The 25,011-nt window shown below is 39.6% G+C and overlaps 2 protein-coding genes across 5 annotated transcripts in view; one reads left to right on the top strand and one right to left on the bottom strand.

The window, feature by feature from the left end:
- Nucleotides 1-475: 475 nt before the first annotated feature.
- LOC123513292 (alpha-1,3/1,6-mannosyltransferase ALG2-like) lies at nucleotides 476-6,492 on the top strand. Of its 3 annotated transcripts, none has more exons than XM_045270374.1 (2): nucleotides 476-736; nucleotides 4,961-6,492. In XM_045270374.1, the coding sequence occupies exons 1-2, from the start codon at nucleotides 685-687 to the stop codon at nucleotides 6,241-6,243; spliced, it is 1,335 nt and encodes a 444-aa protein (XP_045126309.1). In that variant the 5' UTR covers nucleotides 476-684; the 3' UTR covers nucleotides 6,244-6,492. The 3 variants fall into 3 exon arrangements, with proteins under 3 accessions (XP_045126309.1, XP_045126308.1, XP_045126307.1); XM_045270373.1 differs by lacking the exon at nucleotides 476-736 and adding an exon at nucleotides 1,593-1,726; XM_045270372.1 differs by lacking the exon at nucleotides 476-736 and adding an exon at nucleotides 2,279-2,774.
- Nucleotides 6,493-18,581: 12,089 nt separating this feature from the next.
- LOC123513289 (collagen alpha-2(IV) chain-like) overlaps nucleotides 18,582-25,011 on the bottom strand; it is a 208,483-nt gene continuing 202,053 nt past the window's right edge. For both annotated transcript variants that reach the window (XM_045270367.1, XM_045270369.1), the window contains exons 25-27: nucleotides 22,938-23,109; nucleotides 20,735-20,849; nucleotides 18,582-20,520 (exon numbers count right to left, since the gene is read on the bottom strand). In XM_045270367.1, the coding sequence (XP_045126302.1) occupies nucleotides 20,266-20,520; nucleotides 20,735-20,849; nucleotides 22,938-23,109 (542 nt within the window). In that variant the 3' untranslated portion in view covers nucleotides 18,582-20,265. The remainder of the gene's footprint in view (nucleotides 20,521-20,734; nucleotides 20,850-22,937; nucleotides 23,110-25,011) is intronic.

The following is a 25,011-nucleotide window of genomic DNA, read 5'->3' as shown; positions in this document are numbered from 1 at the left end:
TAAATTACCACTTTAAGGATAATGGAAGGATACAGAAAAAAAAGAAAGTTAAGAATTCTGGAAATTATGAAAACACTGCAGTCTACAGAGTTGTTGAATAAACCTGTTATAAATACATAGTGAAAATGAGCAACAACAATAAACATTCAAAACTGCTATACATATACGTACAAAACTTGAAAAGAATAAAAATCATTTGTGTGTGGCAAGCCAGGTTTTCAATAAGGAATGCTTGAGTACAGATATTCAATAACTCTGATCACATGTGGGCTTGTTACTCACTACCTGAGCCTGCCTCTTTTTCACATTGTCAGTTTCTCTCTCAGCACCAGCTGATGCTAAAATCTTGAATTTTTATTTAGCTATAAATATCTTAATATTAAAAAAAATGTTAATGGCATTAAATGACTTGGTGATCGCCTCCCAAGCTAATTTTTTTTTTTTTTTTTTTTTTTTTTTTTTTTTTTTGTGAAGGCTAGCTGGGTTTGTTGAGCGGTCTTGCAAGTCTTTATTCTCTTTTTTACAAGATTGAGAATCATTATTCTCTGCTCGTGCGTGAGTGGTTTGGCCCGGTCACACCTTCTTCCCTCCATTCTTGTAGCGCGCACTGTGGTTTTGTTGTCGTTCGTGGAGCTTAAATCCGGATTACAGTCATACCAATACCGAAACAACTGTTACCAACTCATGGTAGCGGCAGACCTCTCGCGGCCCTTGGTACTCTTGGTACGGATTGAAGGTAAGGGCGAAGGCTTTGCCTTGCTGGTCGAAGGGAAGGTCCGTGCCTTGGCCTTCGCGACTCTTGGTACGGCCCTATCAGCCGCCCATTGAAAATACATGGGAACGCCCGATCGAGTTATACGTTCCACATTTTCCGTTTCATGTCAATGATTTCAGGTTGCCTACAATATATGTGACATTAAAAGAGTCGTAATTGTCGTGGCAAGATTTAGACGGTAAATCATACATACAAATTAGATAATACAGTGTTTTCCAGCTTTGGTCGACTTGGGTGAGAAGTGGGAAGCTTTTGGGGCAAACGTATACGTATGACTAAACAAGGTCATTTACATATTATGTGAATATTCATGTACTGATGACGAGGTCGCTGTGCGACTGATACAGGATAACCTAGATGGGCCCTGGTGGCCCTTTGTTATCCTATTATTTATGTTATGTTATGTTATGTTATATACATGTGCATTTCAATGAAGGATAAATAAACTGTATATCTGGTGAAAGTTGGCCTGAATGTTGATTTTTCTTTGTGTAGCAATTAACACATGCATCTCAAATTTAATACTCTCTCTCTCTCTCTCTCTCTCTCTCTCTCTCTCTCTCTCTCATTTAAAATGATGTGTGATTTCATGTCACTGGGTATTTGAAAAAGTATCAATCACTGATATTGTACTTCACTATTTGTTTCTTGCCATGTAATATACGAGAAAAGCAATCTTTTTGCCATAATTTCTCCTGGAAACGCATTAACACCGTTATTAGTAGGTCTACATTACATATTAGGGATACTATAATGTGGTTTACATAATTCAAACCATCGGTTCTTTCTTAGTTTTCCTATAGTAATGAAAAAGAATGGCAATTTCCCATTGCCTCGGAGAGAGTTCTTTCGCTAGAATGGCAAGTTGGCAACAGTGTCTATCTGGCGACAGTGGCGAGTGGCGAACCACTGCATCCCTCAAGCTAGCAGTTGAAACTGTGTCAGCTGATAGTAAGTGATGGGATGTGTATACTATGGTAGTGCTAAGTGATTAATGGTATATGTCATTTTCGTCGCAATTTAATATTTTTTTGAGTTAAGACTGTATTTTAGACTCCGACTTATGCCTACCTCTGATTTTCAACGATCCTTGAGGTACCAGTGGGAAATCAGGGTTTTTGAGTGGAGGAGCATTAAATCGAGTGATGTACTTTTGCAAAAGAAGGGTATTACTGCAGAATTTCACCACAATCAGCTACGTGTTTTTTACCCACCTCAAGAGATAGAGCTTCTGATTACGAGTAATTTGAACCCCATATATACTAGGTGCAACCTTTTTGAATGGCGACACAGATTTTTTAAAATTTAAGCGTGTTTTGGTGTTTTGGTGATGAGCCGTGACACTAACTAGCCTCCCGCATCAAACCCTGCCGCACACTGATGCTGTCATGCGCTCGCGGCGGCTCGGCGGGCTCCGTGACATACCATTGTCTGAGCATGCGCTTAATTGTTTACGCTGATTGGTTCTGTTCTTTGGAACTGAAGCGGCGGCCAATGAAAAAAAAAAAAAGCATAATTATTTCCACCAATCACGACGGCCCCTGAGGTTAGGTTAGGTTAGATTAGGTTGGGTTAGGTTTAGTTAGGTTTGCTTCAGTTTTTTATGTGATATTCTTGGTTTCCGACCTCTTTTGCAAAACACATCACTGGATTTAATGTTCCCCCTCCCAAAACCCCTGATTTCCCACTGGTACCCCAAGATTGTTGGGAATGAGAGGTAGGCATAAGTTGGAGTTCGTCATAACTGTAAAAATATTAATTTGTGACAAATGACATATACCATCAATCATTTCATTACATTTCTCACCTTAAAAACAATAGCCACATCACAGATTCCACGGTTGGATGAAACTGCAAATTGACCGTCACCTCATCCCGAAGATAATACTGGAGAAAGTTGTTATATCTTCTATACACTTTCCCTCGCAAATTACCCATTTAGTATTGATGCTGATAAATAAGTTTTGTGCAGAACATGAAAGTCCCTCCATGAAATTAGGTCAGTTGTTCGGGTAATTGTTTATAATATGTATGCATTCCCTGCACCCTCCAAACTACCTCGTTAGATAGAACATTAACCCAACTTAATGAAAGACTTAAAAAATTACATCACCAGACTAACAGCTGATTTTTTAAATGTTAGTATAAGTAAGTATGTACCATCAGCAAACCTCACATCATGCTTCCTCTTACTAACTTTGCAAACAAGTTTTTTAAACTTGGATAAGGAGACACTATGTAGTTGTGTAAGACCAAACATCAACATCACTCTCTGCACACGTTGGCAGCTCTAAAGATGCACTTTTTGTCCCTAACCGATCAACTGATTAATGTTCATATCCTTTCTGACTGTACAAATACAATTGTTGGTTAGGCCAGTGCTCAGATACAAACTACATAGATGTGAGATCTTTCTTTACCTTAGAGGAGGGGGAAGTAGGACTAGAAATCATGGCAGGAAGATTAGAAAGCAAGGCTGCAGGTTAGATATAAGAAAATATTTCTTTAGTCATAGGGTGGTAGACTTCTGGAATGCATTGCCAGAGAGGGTTGTAAATAGCACTAGTTTGACAATGTTTAAAAACAGATTAGATAAGCACTTAAATTTATTAGATTTATAATTATGTATAGCACTGCATGATAGTTTTTATAAGAAATTTACTATAGTTAAACAAGACATGATCCCCATGTATGGGGACCACAAATTGTAGAGGATTTCACTGCAGGACTTAGCCCTGTTAATGGGCCAAATATTTAGAATTAGTATATAATGTATTGTGTACTTGTGAGTGTATCTTTAAGTACTGATGACGAGGTCGCTGTGCGACTGATACAGGATAACCTAGATGGGCCCTGGTGGCCCTTTGTTATCCTATTATTTATGTTATGTTATGTTATGTTATGTGCTCACTAATTAAGCATGATCATGGCAATGATGAAAAGAGCTCCACTAACTGAGACTCAAAGGATTTTCCTGCTTAAGCTGGTGTCAGAAAAGCCAGTCCTGCAAGATAAATTGTACATTATGATGATCACGGTGATAGAGATGGGGTAGAAGGCATACCTTGAAATTGGTGCAGGGGTGGGTGGTCTGGTGTAGCCCAAAGTATTAAAGCGGCAGACACCATCAAGGATGTAGCACACTCCTTGAAAAAGTTCTGGTCTCTTTACAGGGAAATAAATGAGTACCAAATTGGACTTTGTGCAAGATGATGGGAAGGATGTCATAGATTTTATTTTTGTTTAGTAAAAGAGGAACAAGCACAGAAATAACATTTATTTGTCAAATGTATGTAGAAAATATCTGTTTACACATAGTTACAGGGGTGAATCCTGGATTTTTATGTTGAGGGGATCTAACCTAGGTTAGGGTATGTTGATTTGATTAGGTGTATTAATTTCCAAAGCATTGGTCAGTTGTAGCTGGATCTACACATTGAACATATATTTTCCCAAATAAAATGGTCTGCCACACCAACATTCTCTTATGTTATCCAATGATAGCTTACAGCACAGGTACATTGCAAGGAATCTACGAAGTTAGGCATTCTGAGTTGTATTACCCAATGATAGCCTACAGCATAGCTACACTGCAAGGAATCTATGAAGTTAGGCGTTCTGAATTTTCTCATCCCCCCACTGTTAACTCTGTACAGGGGCCTTTTCTGCCCATGTATGGAGTATTATTCTCATGTATATAGGGCTCTACTTATACTGTTTTATTAGATAGGGTATATTCAAAAGCTTTTTGTCTTATCAATTCTTCTCCTCTGATTGACCGTCTTCTGCCTCATTCTGACTATCGTAATATTGCATATTTTGTTATCTTCTAGTACTATTTTCATGCCAACTGCTCTTCTGATCTTCCTAACTGCATGCCTTTCCTCTTTCCATGACCTTACTGCACAGGACTTTCTTCTTTCTCTCACCCCTATTTTATCCACCTCTCTAATATAAAACTTAACCAGTATGTTCAATCATTCATGCCTTTCTCTGGTAAACTCTGGAACTCCCTGCCTGTTTCTGTATTTCCATTTACCCATGACCTGAACTTGTTCCAGAGGGAGGTTTCATTTTGTTTAATAATTTTTGTTCCCCTTGTTCTGTTTTCCCCTTTTACATGAAAAAGCATATCATATCCTTGCAGATCACTTCTGAATGTGTGCCTTTTACTCATCCCTGCAGTAACAGGGATATTCCAGAAGCTGAATCTGAGGACTGCTAAGGTTCCAGTGGTGAACAAGATGGTGATAGTGGCATTTGTTCATCCTGACCTGGGCATTGGTGGGGCTGAGCGCCTGGTGGTAGATGCTGCCCTGGCACTGCGCAGGAAGGGCCATCAAGTGTACCTGTTTACTGCACATCATGATCCAACTCACTGCTTCCCAGAGACCACTGATGGCCAGCTAGAAGTAACCTGTGTTGGAGATTGGCTGCCACGTTCCATCTGTGGCCGCTTCATGGCATTGTGGGCATATTTACGCATGGTGTACGTGGCACTCTACCTGGTGTTGGTTAGTGGTCTGGCCTTTGATGTTGTGTTTGTGGACCAGGTATCCGCCTGCATCCCCTTTCTTAGGCTTCGGCGGCAGGCAAAAATACTCTTTTATTGTCATTTCCCAGATCAGCTGTTGACCCAGCGTAGCACTGTGCTTAAGAAGTTATATAGATATATCCTTGACACTCTTGAGGAGTGCACCACCAGGCAAGCTGACTGTGTGTTGGTCAACAGCTATTTCACTGCCTCAGTTTACCATAATACATTTCCTTCAATTGGATCTATACCCTCAGTTCTCTATCCCTCATTAGACTTTGATAAATTTGACAGGTATTCCTCTCTTACCTTGCATGATGTTGGTCTAAATATTGACAGTACCTGTATGTTTTTGTCTTTGAATCGCTTTGAGCGCAAGAAGAATTTAAATCTTGCCCTAGAATCCTTCAGTTTATTAGTAAAGAAAGTTAGGAAGCAGCATGCTTCTGCTTTACACCTGGTATTGGCAGGCGGCTATGACCATCATCTGCAAGAAAATGTTGAGCATTACTGTGAGTTAATTAACACTGCCAGGAGTCTAGGCATTATGGACAAGATTACTTTTCTGAAGTCTCCTGAAGACAGGGTTAAGGTAGCTCTACTAAGAGCAGCTAAGTGTCTCCTCTATACTCCTGACAAGGAGCACTTTGGTATTGTGCCAGTGGAAGCCATGTATTTGGGCACACCAGTCATTGCTGTTAACAGTGGAGGGCCACGAGAGACTGTGGTGAGTGGAGAGACAGGTATTCTCACTGACCAGGCTCCAGAAGCTTTTGCAGAAGCAATGGAGACCTTTGTTACTGGTAAGAGTAACAGGGACACTATGGGTACTGCTGCACGTAATCGTGTGATCAGTAATTTTTCTTTTGTTAAATTTTCTGAGCATTTAAACTATATAATACAGGGCCTAATGGACGAAAGAAAACAAAAATAGTAGATATTATTTGTAAAAGTTCATTCCAGATACCATTTCAGTGACTGACTTGGTAGATTTGAACTATATTTTTTAACTAAAATTGTAATGAAATGTCAAAATATTCCTGAAGACATACTGATAGAGGTGAACCATTGGTACATACCAGTTGTTATGTTGTTTGCCAGCTTAAAGTAGGTTTTTTCACATGTGACTGTTATATATATATGTATATATATTTATATATATAATATATCATAAAACAGCAAATTCTTGTAGTATTGTGATCCTTATTTATTAGTTGCCAATATACAGCAATGCTACATAGGTGTATTGTGGTAGAACAACAGAATGCATTTCTTACCCACACATATATACTCACAAAAAAAAAAAAAAAAATTAAGTGACAACCAGAGGAAGATATCACTCCATTGTCCATGCTGCCTCAATTTTTAGTTATTTATTTTTTTAATTTTTTATTAATTTTAGTTAATTATTCTTTTATTTATTTATTCATTTACATATTTATTTTCTATTTTTATTTATTTATTTATTTATTTATTTTTTTTTTTTTTATTTATTTTTTTTTTTTTTTTGTAATTTTTAAGTCATATTTGGAATTCCTTTCATTGTCAAGTAAGTCACCAACCAATCTGGCTTGTTTGGATGGTATTGCATCCCATTGCAATGAAACTGTGAAACTGACAAACAGGCAACCAGCACCCTTAATAATGTACACAAGGTTGTACCAGCAGAACTGCAAACACACCCTATCCTAATAGTGAAAAAGAAAAAAATATTAAATGAGATTCCCTACTATTTATTTACTAAACAGATTGTTATTGTAAAAATTGAAATATGTACTTTATTATTATTGAATTATATAATTTAAAGCAGGAAAAAGGTAGAGTGCAAATAAGGTATGAGGTGGAGGTTTATCCATCGAATGATGAGGACATCACAATCATCCTTGGTACCAAACATGTTACCCTGCTCAGAGCTGGATGTGACTTTAATTTTTTCAGTTACAACTTTGACTTTGCAGTTTTGCCACCAGATCTGGTGAGATGGTGGCTTTGTGACTATTTATGGCTTCCCTCCAGAGTGACTTGCAACTTTGTGACTTTTTTCCATTGTGATTTCACTTTTTTTTTTTTTTTTTTTTACAAATTACAAATGGCTAAAATATTTGGAGGGAATTGAAATAGTTACTCCCAATTTGGATTCAGAAAAGGAAATCATGTATAACAAATTAACTAAGCTTTTATACAAGAGTAATAGAAGAGTAGAATGCAGAGATGGATAAGTTGACACCGTGTATCTAGATATTAAGAAGGCTTTTTGACAGAGTACCACATAAAAGACTCCTATGGAAAATAGTACACATGAGAGGAATAAAGGGAAGTATCTTAAATTACATGATTGACTACTTAACAGATAGGGAAATGAGGACAATGATAAGAGGTATCCAATATCATCAAGTTGGAACACAGTTACCAGTGGAGTACCACAGGGTTTGGTGTTGGCATCAATTATGTTCCAGGTATATGTCAACAATATACAAGAGGGTTTGAGTAGTTACATAAATTTGTTTGCTGATGATGTGAAGCTTTAGAGAATAATAAGGTACATTGGTGACTGTATGGAATTTCAAAAAGATACTGACAAGATCTAGAAATGGAGCTAAAACTGGAAAATAGAATTTAATACCAGGAAATGCCATATAAAGGAAATAAGTAAGACCTATGTGGGAATATAAAATGGAAGGAAAGATTATAATGAGAGGGAGTGAGGAGATAGACCAGGGAGTGATTATACAAGACTCTTGAAAGACATAAATGGACTATTTGCTTCAACATTCAAGACACTAACATCAGGGTAGTGTTCAGTTACATGGATAAGAGTATAAAGAAAAAGATCATAACCACAATGATAGGACCTAGATTAAAATATGCAGCAGTGGTATGGTCACTATACAGAAAGAAAGACATCAAGAAACTAGAAAGAATCCAAAGGACTGCTACAAAGATAGTCCTAGTAATAAAGGATCTTCACTATGAAGAAAGACCAAAGGAAATGGAACTACCAACTTTGAAGGACAAACAGGAAAGAGGAGACCTGATCACGATGTATGAGTTAGTAAACCATATGGAAAAGATAAATAGACAAGACCTGGTATTACTGATGGGAGGATGGAGATAGGTGAACAAGAGGACATTCTAAGAAGACTATGAAAAGTCAGTTCAGTTTTCCACATAAGACTTTGAACATGTGGAATAGATTAAATGAAGAGATTGTATCAGCAGAAAGTGTGCACAAATTTAAGGAAAAGTTGCATAAATGTAGATATGTAAACAGATCACTATGAGCCCTGCTTGAACCCTGTAATATACAACTAGGTAAATACACAAACATACGTACACACACATGCATTGAATAATGAAGTTGTTACAGCACATAATGTGCATAACTTTAACCCCTTCAATATGGTGACGCCTATGTGGGCGTCATGAAGCCCCAGTAGCAAATACGGTGACGCCTACGTAGACGTCATATTTCTTTTTTGAGCTTTCTTCAGTTCAGTTCTCCCATATAGTGTGTTGGATACCAACTACACACTCCGTATGCTGTCCTTGAAATCCTAGTGCTCCTCCCACCATCCTTGTCTCCACCCATCACTAAAGGTAAGCTACATGCGTCCCGCCTTGTGTCTAAAATTACCCAATGGCATAGACTGTTCCCATCTCTCTCTCTCTCTCTCTCTCTCTCTCTCTCTCTCTCTCTCTCTCTCTCTCTCTCTCTCTCTCTCTCTCTCTCTCTCATCTCCTTCCTCCTCCTTCCCTCCCCTCTCGAAAGATAAGTTACATGCATCCCGCCTTGTAACATTCGTGAAAACACACACACACACGCACACACTGTTACAGGTCGACCATAACATACTCCACTACCATCACCTCCACCGCTTGTTACCTCGTTTGCCACCTCTCCGCCTCCCCTTCCACGTCACCGTTTCGTGAACCTTCCACGCCACCGTCTCATGAGCCCTCCACGTCACCGTTTCATGAAGCCCTGCTACTGTCCCGAAGTTGGATTCACGCGGCCCCATTCGACTCAACCGGAAGTGTTAAGCCAGCTCTTGGCTTTCTGAAAAGCAAGTTGAGGTCTAGGCCTCAACCAGTGAACACAACGCCTCTTGGGTCTACCGTGGGATCAACCATCACCCAGCACTTCACCACTGCGACACCGCATAAGTATCACTTCCCCTCGTCCCGTGTTTTCCACATTGCCTCTACATAGGATTAGGATTATTGTTAGGTATTAAGTTGGGTTCTTTATTGTTGTATTTATTACTGTGTTATATGTATATGTGTATGTCATTTTCCTGTGTTTCATGTTATATATCTGTGTTTCATGTTTCATGTTATATCTATGTGCGTCAATATCATTATGGGTTATTAAAATAGCTTTTTAAAGTGCCCCCTTTGCATTTCCTCACCAGTTGAACCTGCAGTGTTTTTTTTTTTTTATTGTTATTGTTCACCGACTCCCTGATGCCAATCTTACCCAGTTTAACCGGTGAACGTAACAATTGGCGACCGTGACAGGACTATTATAACCCATGTTCAGTGTTCCATTTTTCCAGTGACTTTTTTTTTCTGTGATTGCTTGTGTTTCTGTGGTGTTGTGACTTTGATGTGTTTTTTTTCTGTGACTTACTCTGTGTGTGGTTTAAATTTACCTTTGTGCGATCAAGTAGCTCCTTTTGGGTTAAACGTGCTTCATGACTTTCATTGGTATCGCATAGCAGTGGTAGAGCAGGAAACCAGGTAGAAAGGCGTGTTCACCGATAGCACTTATCTCTATTTTTTGCACATAGGCAGGTGTGTAATAAGTGTTATCCAAGTGTTGGGATCATCATATGTTCATGCGAACCCTCAATCCCCCACTTCGCGGATCATTTTTCTCGCTAGTTAGAATCGGCCATTTTAACTAGTCTCTCAGACTAATCCGCCTCCTTATCAATAACAAGTCTCAGTACAATTCGCTCCTCACTCTCAAGTCTCGTAACTAGAGTAATCCGGATCCCTCTTAATGCCGTAACTCTCTAGTTTACCCCTCATTAGTGATTGTACTCATAAGTGTTTACTTAAGTATAATCTAGGTAATTTCCAAGGTTGCCTTTATTATCACTCTGCCAAGTTCCTCACTTAAGTAATTCGCTTATCATTTTTTTTTTTTTTTTTTTTTTTTTTTTTTGTGGTTTAACATCTATTTAATATGGCTTCCGCTCAGTTTAACGTTGAAGATTTTTGTGCCGACCCTTCTCTGGAACAACTTAAAGGTGCTAATATCAAAAAGGACCAATGGAAGACCATCGCTAAACATTTTGATGTTCCCATCACGTCTCAGATGACTAAAGAGGTCATTAAGAATGTAGTTGTTGAACATCTAGTGCAAGAAGGTCAGTTGCTAGGAAATGCCATAGAAGAGTTAATTCCCATGTCAGCCTCTACGAGGACTATAATACACAGTCCCCAGGAAGAACAGGATAAGAGTAGGATAAGTCAGTGGGAAATTGAGAAGCTTAAACTAGAATACTGGATGCATGAAAAACAAATGCAACTACAGGCAGAAAAAGAAGCAAAAGAAATGCAACTACGGGAAAAACACATGCAACTACAGGCAGAAAAAGAAGATAAAGACAAAGAGAGAGAATTAAAATTACAACTTAAAAGGCAGGAGAAAGAGTTAGAAATTCAGGAGTTAGCCCTATGAAATGACGCTAAGTTTAGAGGGGAAGAAATAGATATAAAGAAAAAGTTAGCAAGCTTTAATCCTGCTACAGCTGCTCCGCTAGTTCCCCCTTTTGATGAATCTGATGTTGACGGGTCATTTCGCGCTTTTGAGAGCATTGCTAATAGGAATAAATGGTCCAAGGATCAGTGGGTGTCTCTCCTTGTCCCTAAGCTAGTAGGAAAAGCTTATAGGTTATACAACGGCCTTAGTGATGAGGTACAATATGAAGAGATCAAAGGTAACATTCTAGACGCCTACTCTATCACTTCTGATGGATACAGACAACAGTTTCGAAAGTATGTGAAACCAGAGTCTCACACCTATGTTGAATTTGCTTGTGAGAAACTAAGACAATTTAAGAAATGGTTAGCCGCCCTTAACATTACCACCTTTTCGGAGTTGCTCAATCTAATGGTCCTGGAAGAATGGAAGAACAAGTTACCTTTTAATATTCTGAGGCATGTGGAAGAACGGGGAGAGAGTGATCTTATGTCTGCCGCTAAAGTGGCTGATGCGTTTGCTTTGTTGATGGGATCCCTGGGTAGTAGAGGTTGTGGTTCACTATCTAATGTTAGGTCCTCCTTTGGGGAAGGTTTTGGGGGCGCGGGTGGTAAGCCGACCGGATTCTCGCCAAATGCATATTATTCCCCCTGGTGTACATACTGTAAGAAACCAGGACACACGATCCAAAAATGTAGACACCCAAATTGCAAGGCCTCTCAACGTCAACTTTCTTTTGTGGCCCCTAAACCTAACACATTTGAGAACAAGAAACCAGTGGCCCTAGCTAACCCTTGTACCCGCCATAGAATAGGTAGGACCCATTGTACATAAGTATATAGGAATCTGATGCAATCTCTCGTAATGTGGTGCAACATGTATAAATGCTGAGCTCGTCTTTTCTTTTAGACAGGGGTTACAGTGTTTCTCTATTCCATATAACTAACTAGGGGTTCGTTGCATTCATGATTGTCTCAGATAACTAATCCAAATTAATGTAGTCTCTATGGGTAGGATGCATTTTATATAGGTATCACTACCAGTGAGAAATAAAGGTAATGCACGACACCATACACCTCATGGAAAATTCCCCGTCACATGACCGACGCCCTGTGTCAGCACCTTGGAGGCTGGGCAGCAGTGGGCGCGGGCAGCCGGCAGAAGGAAGATCGCTGGCGACTGGGAAGTGCGGGTGTGTGTCAAGTGTGTGTGCCTGTGAACTGTGCTGCGGGAACTTAGTGACTCTGTGTACTCAGTGACATTACAAACACTTTCCCGAGTTTAAAACACGTTTGCCGCATGTTCTTGTACGTGGCGTGTGGACAGCACTTGTAAATTTGTACATAATATACTAACTTTTATAAACTGAGTTTTCCTTGTACACCTGGGTTGATAAGAAACACTAGAACTACCAGTAAAACCGCTCGGCTGGACAGTAAATCAAAACAATAAACTTAATAACTGTATGTAGGCCTACAGAACCTACAGGAGGCCTGCTAATCAAACAAAGTTAAGCTTCATACAACCAAAACGCTTAACACCCTGTCAACTCTCCTCTAGAACTTTATGACTCGTACATGTATCAAGGTAAAGTGTCCCTGACTGATGGTAAAGACAAGGCAATAAATGTCAAGGTTCTGCGTGATACAGGTGCTGCCCAATCCATCTTAAGGGAAGATGTCATCCCTAACATCAAAAAGGCTTTCACTGGGGAGAAGGTGATCCTTACAGGTCTCGAATCACAGCTCTCCTATCCCTTGGCTAATATTAGCTTACAGTGCCCGTTCATTTCAGGAGAGGTTGAGGTAGCCATTGAACCTGGTGAACTGCCAGTACCGGGGGTACATCTTGTACTGGGTAATGATCTTGCGGGTAACTTGGCTGTTCCAAACTTAATTGTTCTTGATTCTCCCTTAACAGAAAGTCCCACTAAGACCCTGGACGAAACATCCCCTCACTTCTTCCCAGTGTGTGCAGTCACCAGGTCTTAGTCTAAGTCCCCCTGCCCTTTCATCACCTCCTCCACCAATGATTGCCTCTACTGACAACTTGTACAATAACATTATTTCAAAGGAGAATTTGATTAATGCTCAGGAACAGGATCTCACTTTGGCTGAGATCAGACATGTTGCCAGTGAGACAAAGGATATGTCTAAATTGCCTTGTTTTTATTATCAGGAAGGAGTCCTGATGCATGCCTACAGATCTGAACTGAAACAACTAGACACCTGGTCAGAAACACATCAAGTTGTTATCCCCTTGTCTGTAAGACCAGCCATTATAGAACTAGCTCATGATGGATTGTCAGGTCATCTAGGAATTCAAAAAACCTACAAGAAGGCTCTTCAACATTTTTTTTGGCTAGGAATGAAAAAGGATGTGTCACACTATGTAAAAACATGTCACATATGTCAAATTGTGGGTAAGCCTAACGAACGCCTTGTGCCAGCTCCTCTGACGCCTATTCCAGTTCAGACGGAGCCCTTCGAAAAGATCATTCTAGACTGCGTAGGGCCCTTACCCAAAACCAAACGAGGGAATCAGTATTTGTTAACCCTCATGGATCCCACTACCAGGTACCCTGAAGCATTCCTCTTAAGAACATCACATCAAAGACCATTGTAAAACATCTAATACATTTTTCACCTCGGTAGGAATTCCAAAACAAATTCAGTCTGACAAGGGTAGCAATTTCACTAGCCATTTTTTCCAACAGATAGTGAATGAGCTAAACATCGACCATGTTACCTCCTCGGCTTACCACCCCAATCCCAAGGCTGTCTGGAGCGGTTTCACCAAACATTAAAATCCATGATGAAGAAGTATTGCTTGGAGCATCAAGGAGACTGGGATGAAAGTATTTCTTTCCTTCTCTTCGCTTTAAGAGAATCTCCTCAAGATTCTTTAGGTTACTCCCTTTTGAATTACTCTATGGTAGACAGATCAGGGGGCCTCTCAAAATATTAAAGGATCAATGGTTTACTCAAAATACTCCTTCAAGCCCCAGTGTGTCTGACTACATCAGTAACCTTAAGAATAAAATCAGTGAAGTCAGATCTTTGCTAAATCAAACTTCCTCAAATCTCAAACTAAAATGCAACAGAATTCTCTTCCCAAATCTGTCATGAGAAGTTTCAAACCAGGAGACAAGGTTTTACTTTTCTCCCCACTCCAGGCAATGCTCTTCACAGTAAGTTCATGGGACCTTATGTTGTGGCTCAAAAACTAAGTCCATTAAATTATGTGGTCCACACTCCTGACCGTCGTAAGGATTCCCAACTAGTTCATATTAATCTAATGAAACCTTACCACTCCAGAGAACCAGAGGACGACTTGTCTCGCACTGTACCTGTATGTCTGGTAGGAAGGAGTCTGGTCCTGTGCCCCCGAGGAAGAGTCCGACATCGAATTCCTCTTCTCGTCACCTAAAGGACGCCCCTCAAACAGCCAAATCATGTCCAACCTTGATGAGGTGTTTCTTTCCTTAACACCTTCACAACAGTCTGATCTTAAAAGTTATTGCTAGACTTTTCTGAAATCACAGGTGACCTTCCAGGACTTTGTAATACTATCCAACATGACATAACATTAATATCTAATGACATCAAGCCTATAAGACAACCAGCCTATCGCATTTCACCCATTAAAAGAGACTTGATGAAAAAGAGGTAGACTATCTGCTCTGTCATCACCTTGCAGAACCTAGTATATCTCCTGGGCTTCTCCTGCCTGTTAACATCTAAGCCAGATGGTAGTAGTCGATTTTGCACCGACTACAGGAAATTAAATAAAGTGACGGTGCCAGACTCCTACCCATTGCCCTTGATAGAGGACCTTATAGATAGTATAGGAGTAGCCAAATTTGTAACCACTATAGACTTACTTAAAGGTTACTACCAGATTCCCTCTCGGACGAGGCCCAAATAATATCCGCCTTCATCACCCCTTCGGACTATACCAATACACAGTGATGCCCTTTGGCTTGTCTAATGCTCCGCCACCTTCCAGAGGGCTATAAATTACATCACCCAGGACTTGGAGGGAACATCTGCATATCTGGACGACCTGGTGGTGACTTCGGACGACTGGGTGACACATCTGACCCGTCTTCGGAGGCTGATGGGTCGGTTGCAGGAAGCCGGGCTTACAATCAACCTGGCCAAGTCCACCTTCGGGAAGTCTACGGTGGTCTACCTGGGACATGTGGTGGGGAACGGCAAGGTTCGCCCCAAGAGAGCTAACGTGGAGGCCATCCTTGGCTTCCCTGTCCCTACCACCAGGAAAGCTCTCATGAGGTTCTTGGGGATGGCTGGTTTCTACAGAAGATTCTGTAGGAACTTCTCCACCCTAGCCGCCCCCCCTGACGGACCTTATCAGCACTTCCGTCCCCTTCCACTGGACCCCGACCTGTGACCAAGCCTTCCAACACCTCAAGGCGTTTCTCCTCGGAACCAGTGGTCTGGACGCCGGATCACTCCCGCCCCTTCCATCTACAAGTGGACGCGAGTGGAGTTGGAGTGGGTGCTGTCCTACTACAAACGGACCCCACAAGCGTCATCCTCCATCCCATCGCCTATCACTCCGCCAAGCTGAAGAAACATCAACTCAACTACTCCACCATCGAGAAGGAGGCTCTGGCACTCGTCCTGGCGCTCCAACGTTTTGAGTGCTACCTTCATCCTGGTCCTCAAACTACGAAGGTCTTCACCGATCACAATCCTCTGGCCTTCCTTCACGCCATGAAGAACCGAAACCAACGCATTCTTAGGTGGGCCTTGTTAACTCAAACCTTCAACTTGAAGTCCACCATATCAAGGGGTGGACAACATCATCGCCGACGCCTTATCAAGATCTCCCGTCTCACCTCCTTCATGAGCCCATTACGGAGGTCTTAGGGGGGAGGAAATGTTACAGCCCGCCCGTAACATACTCCACTACCATCACCTCCTCCGCTTGTTACCTCGTTCGCCACCTCTCCGCCTCCCTTCCACGTCACCGTCTCGTGAACCTTCCACGCCACCGTCTCATGAACCCTCCACGTCACCGTTTCATGAAGCCCGCTACTGTCCCGAAGTTGGATTCACGCGGCCCCATTCGACTCAACCGGAAGTGTTAAGCCAGCTCTTGGCTTTCTGGAAGCAAGTTGAGGTCCAGGCCTCAACCAGTGAACACAACGCCTCTTGGGTCTACCGTGGGATCAACCATCACCCAGCACTTCACCACTGCGACACCGCATAAGTATCACTTCCCCTCGTCCGTGTTTTCCACATTGCCTCTATATAGGATTAGGATTATTGTTAGGTATTAAGTTGGGTTCTTTATTGTTGTATTTATTACTGTGTTATATGTATATGTGTATGTCATTTTCCTGTGTTTCATGTTATATATCTGTGTTTCATGTTTCATGTTATATCTATGTGTGTCAATATCATTATGGGTTATTAAAATAGCTTTTTAAAGTGCCCCCTTTGCATTTTCTCACCAGTTGAACCTGCAGTGTTTTTTTTTTATTGTTATTGTTCACCGGCTCCCCGATGCCAGTCTTACCAGTTTAACCGGTGAACGTAACAACACACACACAAATACAAAAACAACAAATTTTCTAATTCTCTCTCTCTCTCTCTCTCTCTCTCTCTCTCTCTCTCTCTCTCTCTCTCTCTCTCTCTCTCCTCCTTCGTTTCCCTATCCTTCCCTCCCTCCCCTCTTCCTCTCGAAGATAAGCTACATGCGTCCCGCTTGTGTCTAAAATATTAGCAAATGTCACTCTCTCTCTCTCTCTCTCTCTCTCTCTCTCTCTCTCTCTCTCTCTCTCTCTCTCTCTCTCTTGAAGGCGATATAGTGACTAAAAATAGCAGCATAATACACAAAGGCGACAAGTATGACAAGCTTGCACGAGTTTTCGCTTGGGCTATGAAACACACACACACACACACACACACACCCAGAAAAGGCACTACCCATTATATCATACAGGTGGGCTTTTTTAATATCCGGCGCGAAGGGGTTAAGGAAAAATTGGATAGATGGAGACATGGAGACGGAACACTATGAGCCCTGCTTGAACCCTGTACAATACAACTAGGTAAATACACTAAAACAAACTTTTGATAAAAATACTGCATCAGAGATTGCTATGAAACACACACACACACACACACACACACAATTAGGTAAATACACACACACACACACACACACACACACACAAATACAAAACAAATTTTCTAATCTCTCTCTCTCTCTCTCTCTCTCTCTCTCTCTCTCTCTCTCTCTCTCTCTCTCTCTCTCTCCCTCCTCCCTTCGTTTCCTCTCCTTCCCTCCTCCCCTCTTCCTCTCGAAGATAAGCTACATGCGTCCCGCTTGTGTCTAAAATATTAGCAAATGTCACTCTCTCTCTCTCTCTCTCTCTCTCTCTCTCTCTCTCTCTCTCTCTCTCTCTCTCTCTCTCTCTCTCTCTCTCTCTCTCAAGAGAGAAGCGTCCACTTTCCTCTTGAAGGCGATATAGTGACTAAAAATAGCAGCATAATACACAAAGGCGACAAGTATGACAAGCTTGCACGAGTTTCCCGGCTGGCGGCACTACCACCCGTATATCATACAGGCGGGCTTTTTTAATATCCAGCGCGAAGGGGTTAAGGAAAAATTGGATAGATGGAGACATGGAGACGGAACACTATGAGCCCTGCTTGAACCCTGTACAATACAACTAGGTAAATACACACACTAAAACAAACTTTTGATAAAAATACTGCATCAGAGATTGCTATGAAAAAATTAAAAACATAAGTGGTTTACAAGAAAAAGTGCTGGATTGGATAAGACTTCTTAAAAGACAGAGAAATGAGAACAGTAATAAAGGTTAAGAACCAAAATGGTGAAGAATTGTAAGGGGAGTTCCACAGGGAAGAGTTCTGGTCCCAGTAATGTTCATAGTGTATATTATTGATATGGTATATGAGGTGGACAGTTGTATAAGCTTATTTACAGATGACGCAAAGTTACTGAAACGAGTGGGAAATGACATGGATTGCGAAATGCTACAGAAAGACTTCAATAAGATACATGAGTGGAGCAAGAAATGAGAAATTGAATTTAATGCAAAAAAGTGCAGTGATGGAACTAGGGAAAAGCAAAAGAAGACAAACAAGACCCTACTCTATGGGAGGAGTAGAAATTCAGAAAACAAAAAAAGAAAAAGACCTGGGTATTGCAATAAATGACAATTTATCGCTGGAAAAAACATGTAAACAATATAGTAGGGGAAACATATGGGTTAGTATGAAAAAATGAAATGGCCATTTACCTACATTGATGAAGAGATAATGAAAAAACTAATAGAATACATGATTCAATCTACACTAGAATATGCTGCACTTATATGGTTAACCCATAATAAGAAAGATATAAGGAAGATAGAAATGATTCAGAGCTACAACCAAACTGGTTCCAAGTTTGAGACCTAACTTATGAGGACAGATTAGAGACTAAAACTTCCAGCATTGCAACAGAGGAGAGAAAGATGAGACCTAATTGCTATGTACAGGGCATGAAAAGAGGATGGACACAGTTGATAAAGAAGATTTATTGGTGTGGGACTCAAGAAATAAAAGGGGACACAGCATGAAATTGAAAAAGACTGCAAATAGAAGAGACATTAAGAAATATAGTTTTCCAAACATAAGCATAGAAATTTGGAACAATTTAAATGAAACTGTGATTCAAGCAAGAAATATTCATGACTTTAGGCTAAACTGGATAACTATGGATATGGAGACAGGACATTACAAATACCAAATGGGAGAAGAGATTATAAATGAAGAGGAAGGAAGATATAGACCTGGGAGTGGTTATACAATACACCCTGACCCAAGAAAGATATGTAAATGGGTTATTTACTTCAAAATATAAGACACTAACAAATATCAGGATGGCATTTAATTACAAGGATAAGAGTATGATGAAAAAAAAACTATAACCACTATGATAAGACATAGACTTCAATATGCAACAGTGGTGTAGTCTCCACATATGTAAAGGATATTCAGATATTTGAAAGAATTCAAAGGACAGCTACAAAGATGGTGCTAAAGATGAAGGACCTTACAAAAGCTGAAGAAGACACTGCCTTAGTTGCTGTCAGCTGTGTAAACACTTGTCATTGGAATAGTCATGACATATGCACCTGTTTCACGTCTCTAGTAGCTGCATATATGATTGAATGCAAATGCATGACTAAGAGAAATGTATTTATTTTGTTAAGCTAATAAGTAAAAATTAACAATAACATCATGCATAAACTAGGGGTTTACAGAAATACAAACTAACATCTTTCTTCAAGTTATTTAATTCAAAGAAGAAATGGCAGTGACATGGAAATATATATATATATATATATATATATATATATATATATATATATATATATATATATATATATATATATATATATATAAAGATAATTGTTTCACACGTTTCTTTGCTAAGTGCACACTTTTTAAATTAAAAGTGCAGTACTAAGACCTCACACGAGTTTTTCCTAAATTACAAGAAAAACCTCATAGAGGAAATTCTTGATGGCAGTGTCACCCTGAATATACTGGAAAGTAAAAAGAAAGATATAAACATTCACATTAAGCTTAACCTATACTTATCGACATGTAGCACCAGGAAAACATAAACTAATCTCTAAGGAAACCCAATTTTATAAAAATTTTCACAATCTGCTTTAAATACACCCTATATTTATTGTTATAATAATGGTTCACATAGCACCTTTTATGGGAGAAAAAAAAAAAAAAGTTTGGTGAGATTCAAGAATGTTGGTTTGAGTACCTCATGGCCCCATCCAGGCCAAAGGACACTTGAGCAGAAATAGGTGACACAGAATGTTGCTAAAAGAAAACAAAAAAGAAAAAGAAATATTTGGCACGAGCAAGGTCCCTGCATGATACTTGTATATATTATATACTTTGTATGCATGGATAATAACAATATAAATCTTAAATAGTTTTCAGTATCTTTGTTATGATGAACTTCATAAATGCACTCTGCAAGAAGCCACATAGACTAGACATTGACACAAAATCTATTTACACTAATTTCAAATAAAATTAATCTACAAGCAGAAAAGCTCAATTGAGATATCACTAGAGTATCAGAGATTTGCTATGTCAGTCAGTCATTTGTGCTCTAGTATTTCTTTATTATAACCTTTTCTTTGCTAAGCTTTATGCTTATATTCTCATGCTAGTACTTCATGCAAACTTGGCATCTTGAAACTCTTGTCAAAAGGCTTCCAGCCTTTAGAGTTTCTGACACTGGCCTTGAGAACTGATTTCTGTCCTCAATTGTGGCAAGCCAGAAACTGAATTTGTTGGCAAAGTAGTGGCATGTTCCTCTGGCTCCATTGCATTCAATGAATGGTGTAGCACGGAAGTCTTCAAGACATGATCCTGGGCTACTGAGAGACTGTCCACCGCCTTCAGCACCTGCTGCAGTGTGCTGCAAAATTGAAAAGCATGTGCTGATGTGGCATTCCAGTATATTGTGTGAAAAATCAGCTTGCTGATTCAAGCAGACATAAATTTTCATACATTTTGAAGAAATATAGAAATGCAAATCTGTAATAGTAGTTAAATGTGAGAAAACAACTTGAGTGCTGATTATTACATTATAAATTCACATCTAGACAAATTAAACTAGTTACTGGTCCTACCATAACAAAGGAGTAGCCTATCCACATGCTGCTCCATCCCTGTGGACAGTCAGGCACTGAGAGAGACTGGCTGTGGACAGCTATAACATTGGATGGTGCCTCACACACCACACATCTGAAAGGAAATGGCACTTATAACACAGATCAGACAACATAATAATACACTTCATAAATCTTGTTATCAATTCATGATATTGATGTGTTACATGTATATTGTTTTCCATCCAGTTCCAAGATGTGTAAATGTACATTCATAAATGACACTCAACTGTCTCCCTCTTTCACATTGAATATGGACATAGATGGAGAAGAGAACACTCAAAGATCAAGAAAAGTCAATGTTTGAGATATGTTATAAAGTTTAGTTTTCCACATAGGATGGTAGGTATCTAGAACAGCCTGAATGATAAAATTGTAGCAGCAGAAAGTGTGCACAAATTTAAGGAAAAATTGGATAAAATTAGATATGGAGACATGTCACTATGAACCTTGTAATATACAACCAAGTAAATACACACACATGCACACACTTATATGTGTGTGTGTGTGTATATATATATATATATATATATATATATATATATATATATATATATATATATATATATATATATATATATATATATATATATATATATATATATATATATATATATATATATATATATATATATATATATATATATTATATATATTATATATATAAGTGAATGTGCATGGATTGTGTTTCATAAATAGTAATTCATGAAACACACTCAAAGCACATTCACTTATCATAATAAAAAGATGTAGGGGGGATCCTCATGATTCGACCGTTCACAGTTTGAATTATCACCAATTCAAACTTAGTTAATTATCTAATACTCAATCTTCAAGGTTCGACCAGCTGACTTGCCAATTTGACATTCATACCACGCGCTACCAACCCAATCAAATCTATCACCACCCTAAATTTGCCGCCAGCCAGCCAGGCGAAAGTGTAAACTGACGCTACCCTGTGCGTCGGTTCCTCTGCCTCACTCTCGCTCCAGCCATTGACCAGGTAGGCCACGCTCCACCATTCCACCTCCGGCCTCCACGCCGCTTTGACCATGCTGCGCAAAGCCACCTCCAGCCCCAGCCCTAAGAAGCACAATTTCCTGCCTTTCAAAGATAAGCTTGAGCTTATAAGAAAGTGTGAGGCAGATATTGCTCACAGTGTCGTTGCAGTGCAAATGGGTGTCCCTAGATCAACAGTATCAATAATTTGGAAGAATAGGGACAAGTACAATGGAACTATGTGTGCTTTGGGGTCCGAGAGGTCTCCAAATGCATGGGTTTGAATCCTGTCCACGGTCCGAGTGTAGGTTGGGTTTCCTCACTTGGGGCAATGGTTTCCTAGCGGGTGGGCTTTGAGATAGGAGGTACCTCAAAAAGTATCCAATTTAACCCATAAATTCCTGTGAAAAGTCCACATGGTATAAAAAAAAAATAAAAAAAAATGCCCGCTGCATCATGCAAGTGTTTCTATTTCCCAAAATGTACTGTACAGCACCCTAATGTGTTTAATAAAAATAAGTTAGGTATAAATGAAACCTTTAATAGTACTGATTTAGTCTAAAACAGTGTTTTTTAGAGGTTATAGGGATGTTTTGGTGGGTCTAGGCTGGAGGTTGGTCCCTATCCCCCCAATTCTTAAGTATCTTATAGGAAAAAAAGCTTCACAATTTGAATAAACACTGATTCGACCAATGAAAAACTGCCCTAACCCCGTCAAATTGCGAGGATCCCCTGTATATGATTTTTAGGAGGCAGTAAAAAGAAAACGGAACTTTCCTCTGTTGTCTGATAAAAATAAAACTGGCTAGCATGACTTCACCATCAACTGCCTCAAAATGGATGATGCACACTTACATGAGCAATCACCATCAGTTAAGGGTTAAATAAGCAATTATCTATAGGTTTGGAATGGACTAATCCAAATCACATTATTTCTTGTGGGGAAAACATTATTTACTATTCATACAAATAAAAATTTCTACAGTCTCCTGGAACAGACTGTGTTCCACTATATTATTATTATCTTCAATTTTACTACAACAGCTGGTTATGTAGAATTTGGTTTACAAAGTATCTTGTTTAGATTAATAAATCCTTTTTATATAGCCATTAGTGTACTGCTTTCTGTAATAAAGCATGAAATATGTACAAAACAACATCTTACCTTGATATGTATGGTTGAATGGCCGTGTCAGAAACAGGCATCATGGGAATTGGTTCATTGGTAGACAACCAATAGGACTTGTCATTTCTTGAGGCATAATTGCATACATTATTGAAATCACAGAACATGAATGGCATTGTGCTGAATCTTCTCACACATGAACCTGCCAAGCCTGTTGGTGATTGAAAAATTAATGCATTCATTATAGTATATTCATTAAACTGTTTTTAACTATGCTAATAGGAATATATAGGAACTAACAGAAAATGGCCATGTTTTGTTTTTGCTATTTTTTTTTTTTTCATTTTTAGCTCTTGGCAAAAAAGAAAAAGTAATATTGACTGTACTACAGTAAGCCTGATAATCTGATGAGCAGGGGACCAGGATTGCATCAGATTGTTGGTTTCATTGGATTATCAGGATCTACCCCTGAAAACACTATACATAATTACATAAAGTAGTAAGTAATAAAAAATGAAGACATATGATAAAAATTGTTTTACTACAAAAACACTTCTCCAAACACATCAGCTGTATCTTGATCTGCTGATTGTTTCTCACCAACAACATCAAAAGTTTGTATGCTGTGTGCATGTGTTTCATTATACATTCCAGAACCTGGCTCTTTCAAGCCTCAGGACTGGGAATCAACCCTGCCTATATTTTAGATAGATCTTGGAGCTGCTACACCCTGGTAACTGCCAAGCAGTGCACTGTTAGTTATGAGACCCTGATATTCACCAGCAGGCAGCACTCCACTAATTTTCCACAGAACCAGATCTGCAGGCTGTTGAATACCAGTCTTGGAAACACCAGTGTACATACATGGTAATCACCATGCAATGTGTTAGTGGTTCCAAGATTCTGGTATTCACTAGCTCTCTACCATTTCCATTTAGAACCAGTTTGGCCAGTTCCACCAGTCCAGGGAACTGGTTCCTTGAATACTTGAGGTATTGGTTCCTGCCTGCCACTACTGTCGGTCAGAGGTGGTGGGAGCATTGGTAGCAGTGTCTACTTCCCCTCCTTGCCACTAGAGTGTTTCTGGCACCTGATTTGATTTTGTGCAGGGATCTAATTTTGGTCATAAATTGATTTTTTTTTCTCTCTCCATGTCCAAAAAATCTGGACAAATCGGAAATTTGAACTATCGGTGTTTGGGTTTACTGTAATAATATTCCTTTACATGAAAACCCAAATGCACATAATAAAGACAATGAAGATATCTATAGTCCTGCTCCTCCAACAATATGGATTGGGTGCGGCTGTGTTGGGGAATTCCCGCTGTACAGTGGTGCCGCATGTCTCATAGCCAGTGATGCAGCAGAGTTCTAATATTAGTAAAACTTTAGCAAATATGGTCAGCAAATACACATTTAACCATAGTATTACAACGTATGAGAGAACAGTAAATTTATTATTGATAATATATTCATAAGCCTGGCAAGAAACATGGCATACATATTTTACAGTGTTGCTTAAAAAATATATATATACAGGCAACCCCCGTTTAACGAAGGTTCACACAACGAAATTTCGCTACAACGAAGGTTTCATTTTACTACCATCTGCTCGTTTAACGAACACCAAACTCGCTTTAACGAAGTTTTATCCAGGTAATTTTTTTCCAAATTTGAAAGCCCCACCATATCACGCAAGCTGACAGGCTTTTGAATACACCAGGAGCTGCTGGTAGTAAGGCCTGCCTCAGGAAAAATCCTGGGACACCTATAGAGTAAAGATCAAGATCAAGCCTCATGGACAACACGCGCAACACTCACTCCCCAGTCAAAACATAACAGCCTCAGCAGCAGCTTGTCTTCCCTAACTCAACTTACCACCAAAACGCCCTGCAATTGGCCTAGTGTTCATAAGAAGACCAGGAAGTCTCTTACTCTCCAAATGAAACTAGATATTATTCACAGACATGAGAGAGGCCAGAAAACTATAGCAGTGCTGGCCACTATCTTGACTCCATATTATACTGTCTCTATTTTCAAGTCAGCAGACTCTATTAAGGAGGCTGGTGAGAACGTATCTTCCTTGCAAGCTAATAGAACTACCTGAACTCTTG

Source organism: Portunus trituberculatus, chromosome 35 (assembly GCF_017591435.1).
Source record: "Portunus trituberculatus isolate SZX2019 chromosome 35, ASM1759143v1, whole genome shotgun sequence".
Taxonomy (NCBI): Eukaryota; Metazoa; Arthropoda; class Malacostraca; order Decapoda; family Portunidae; genus Portunus; species Portunus trituberculatus.
The sequence above is the reverse complement of the archived record's forward strand: the minus strand, read 5'-3'. Positions and strand labels throughout refer to the sequence as shown.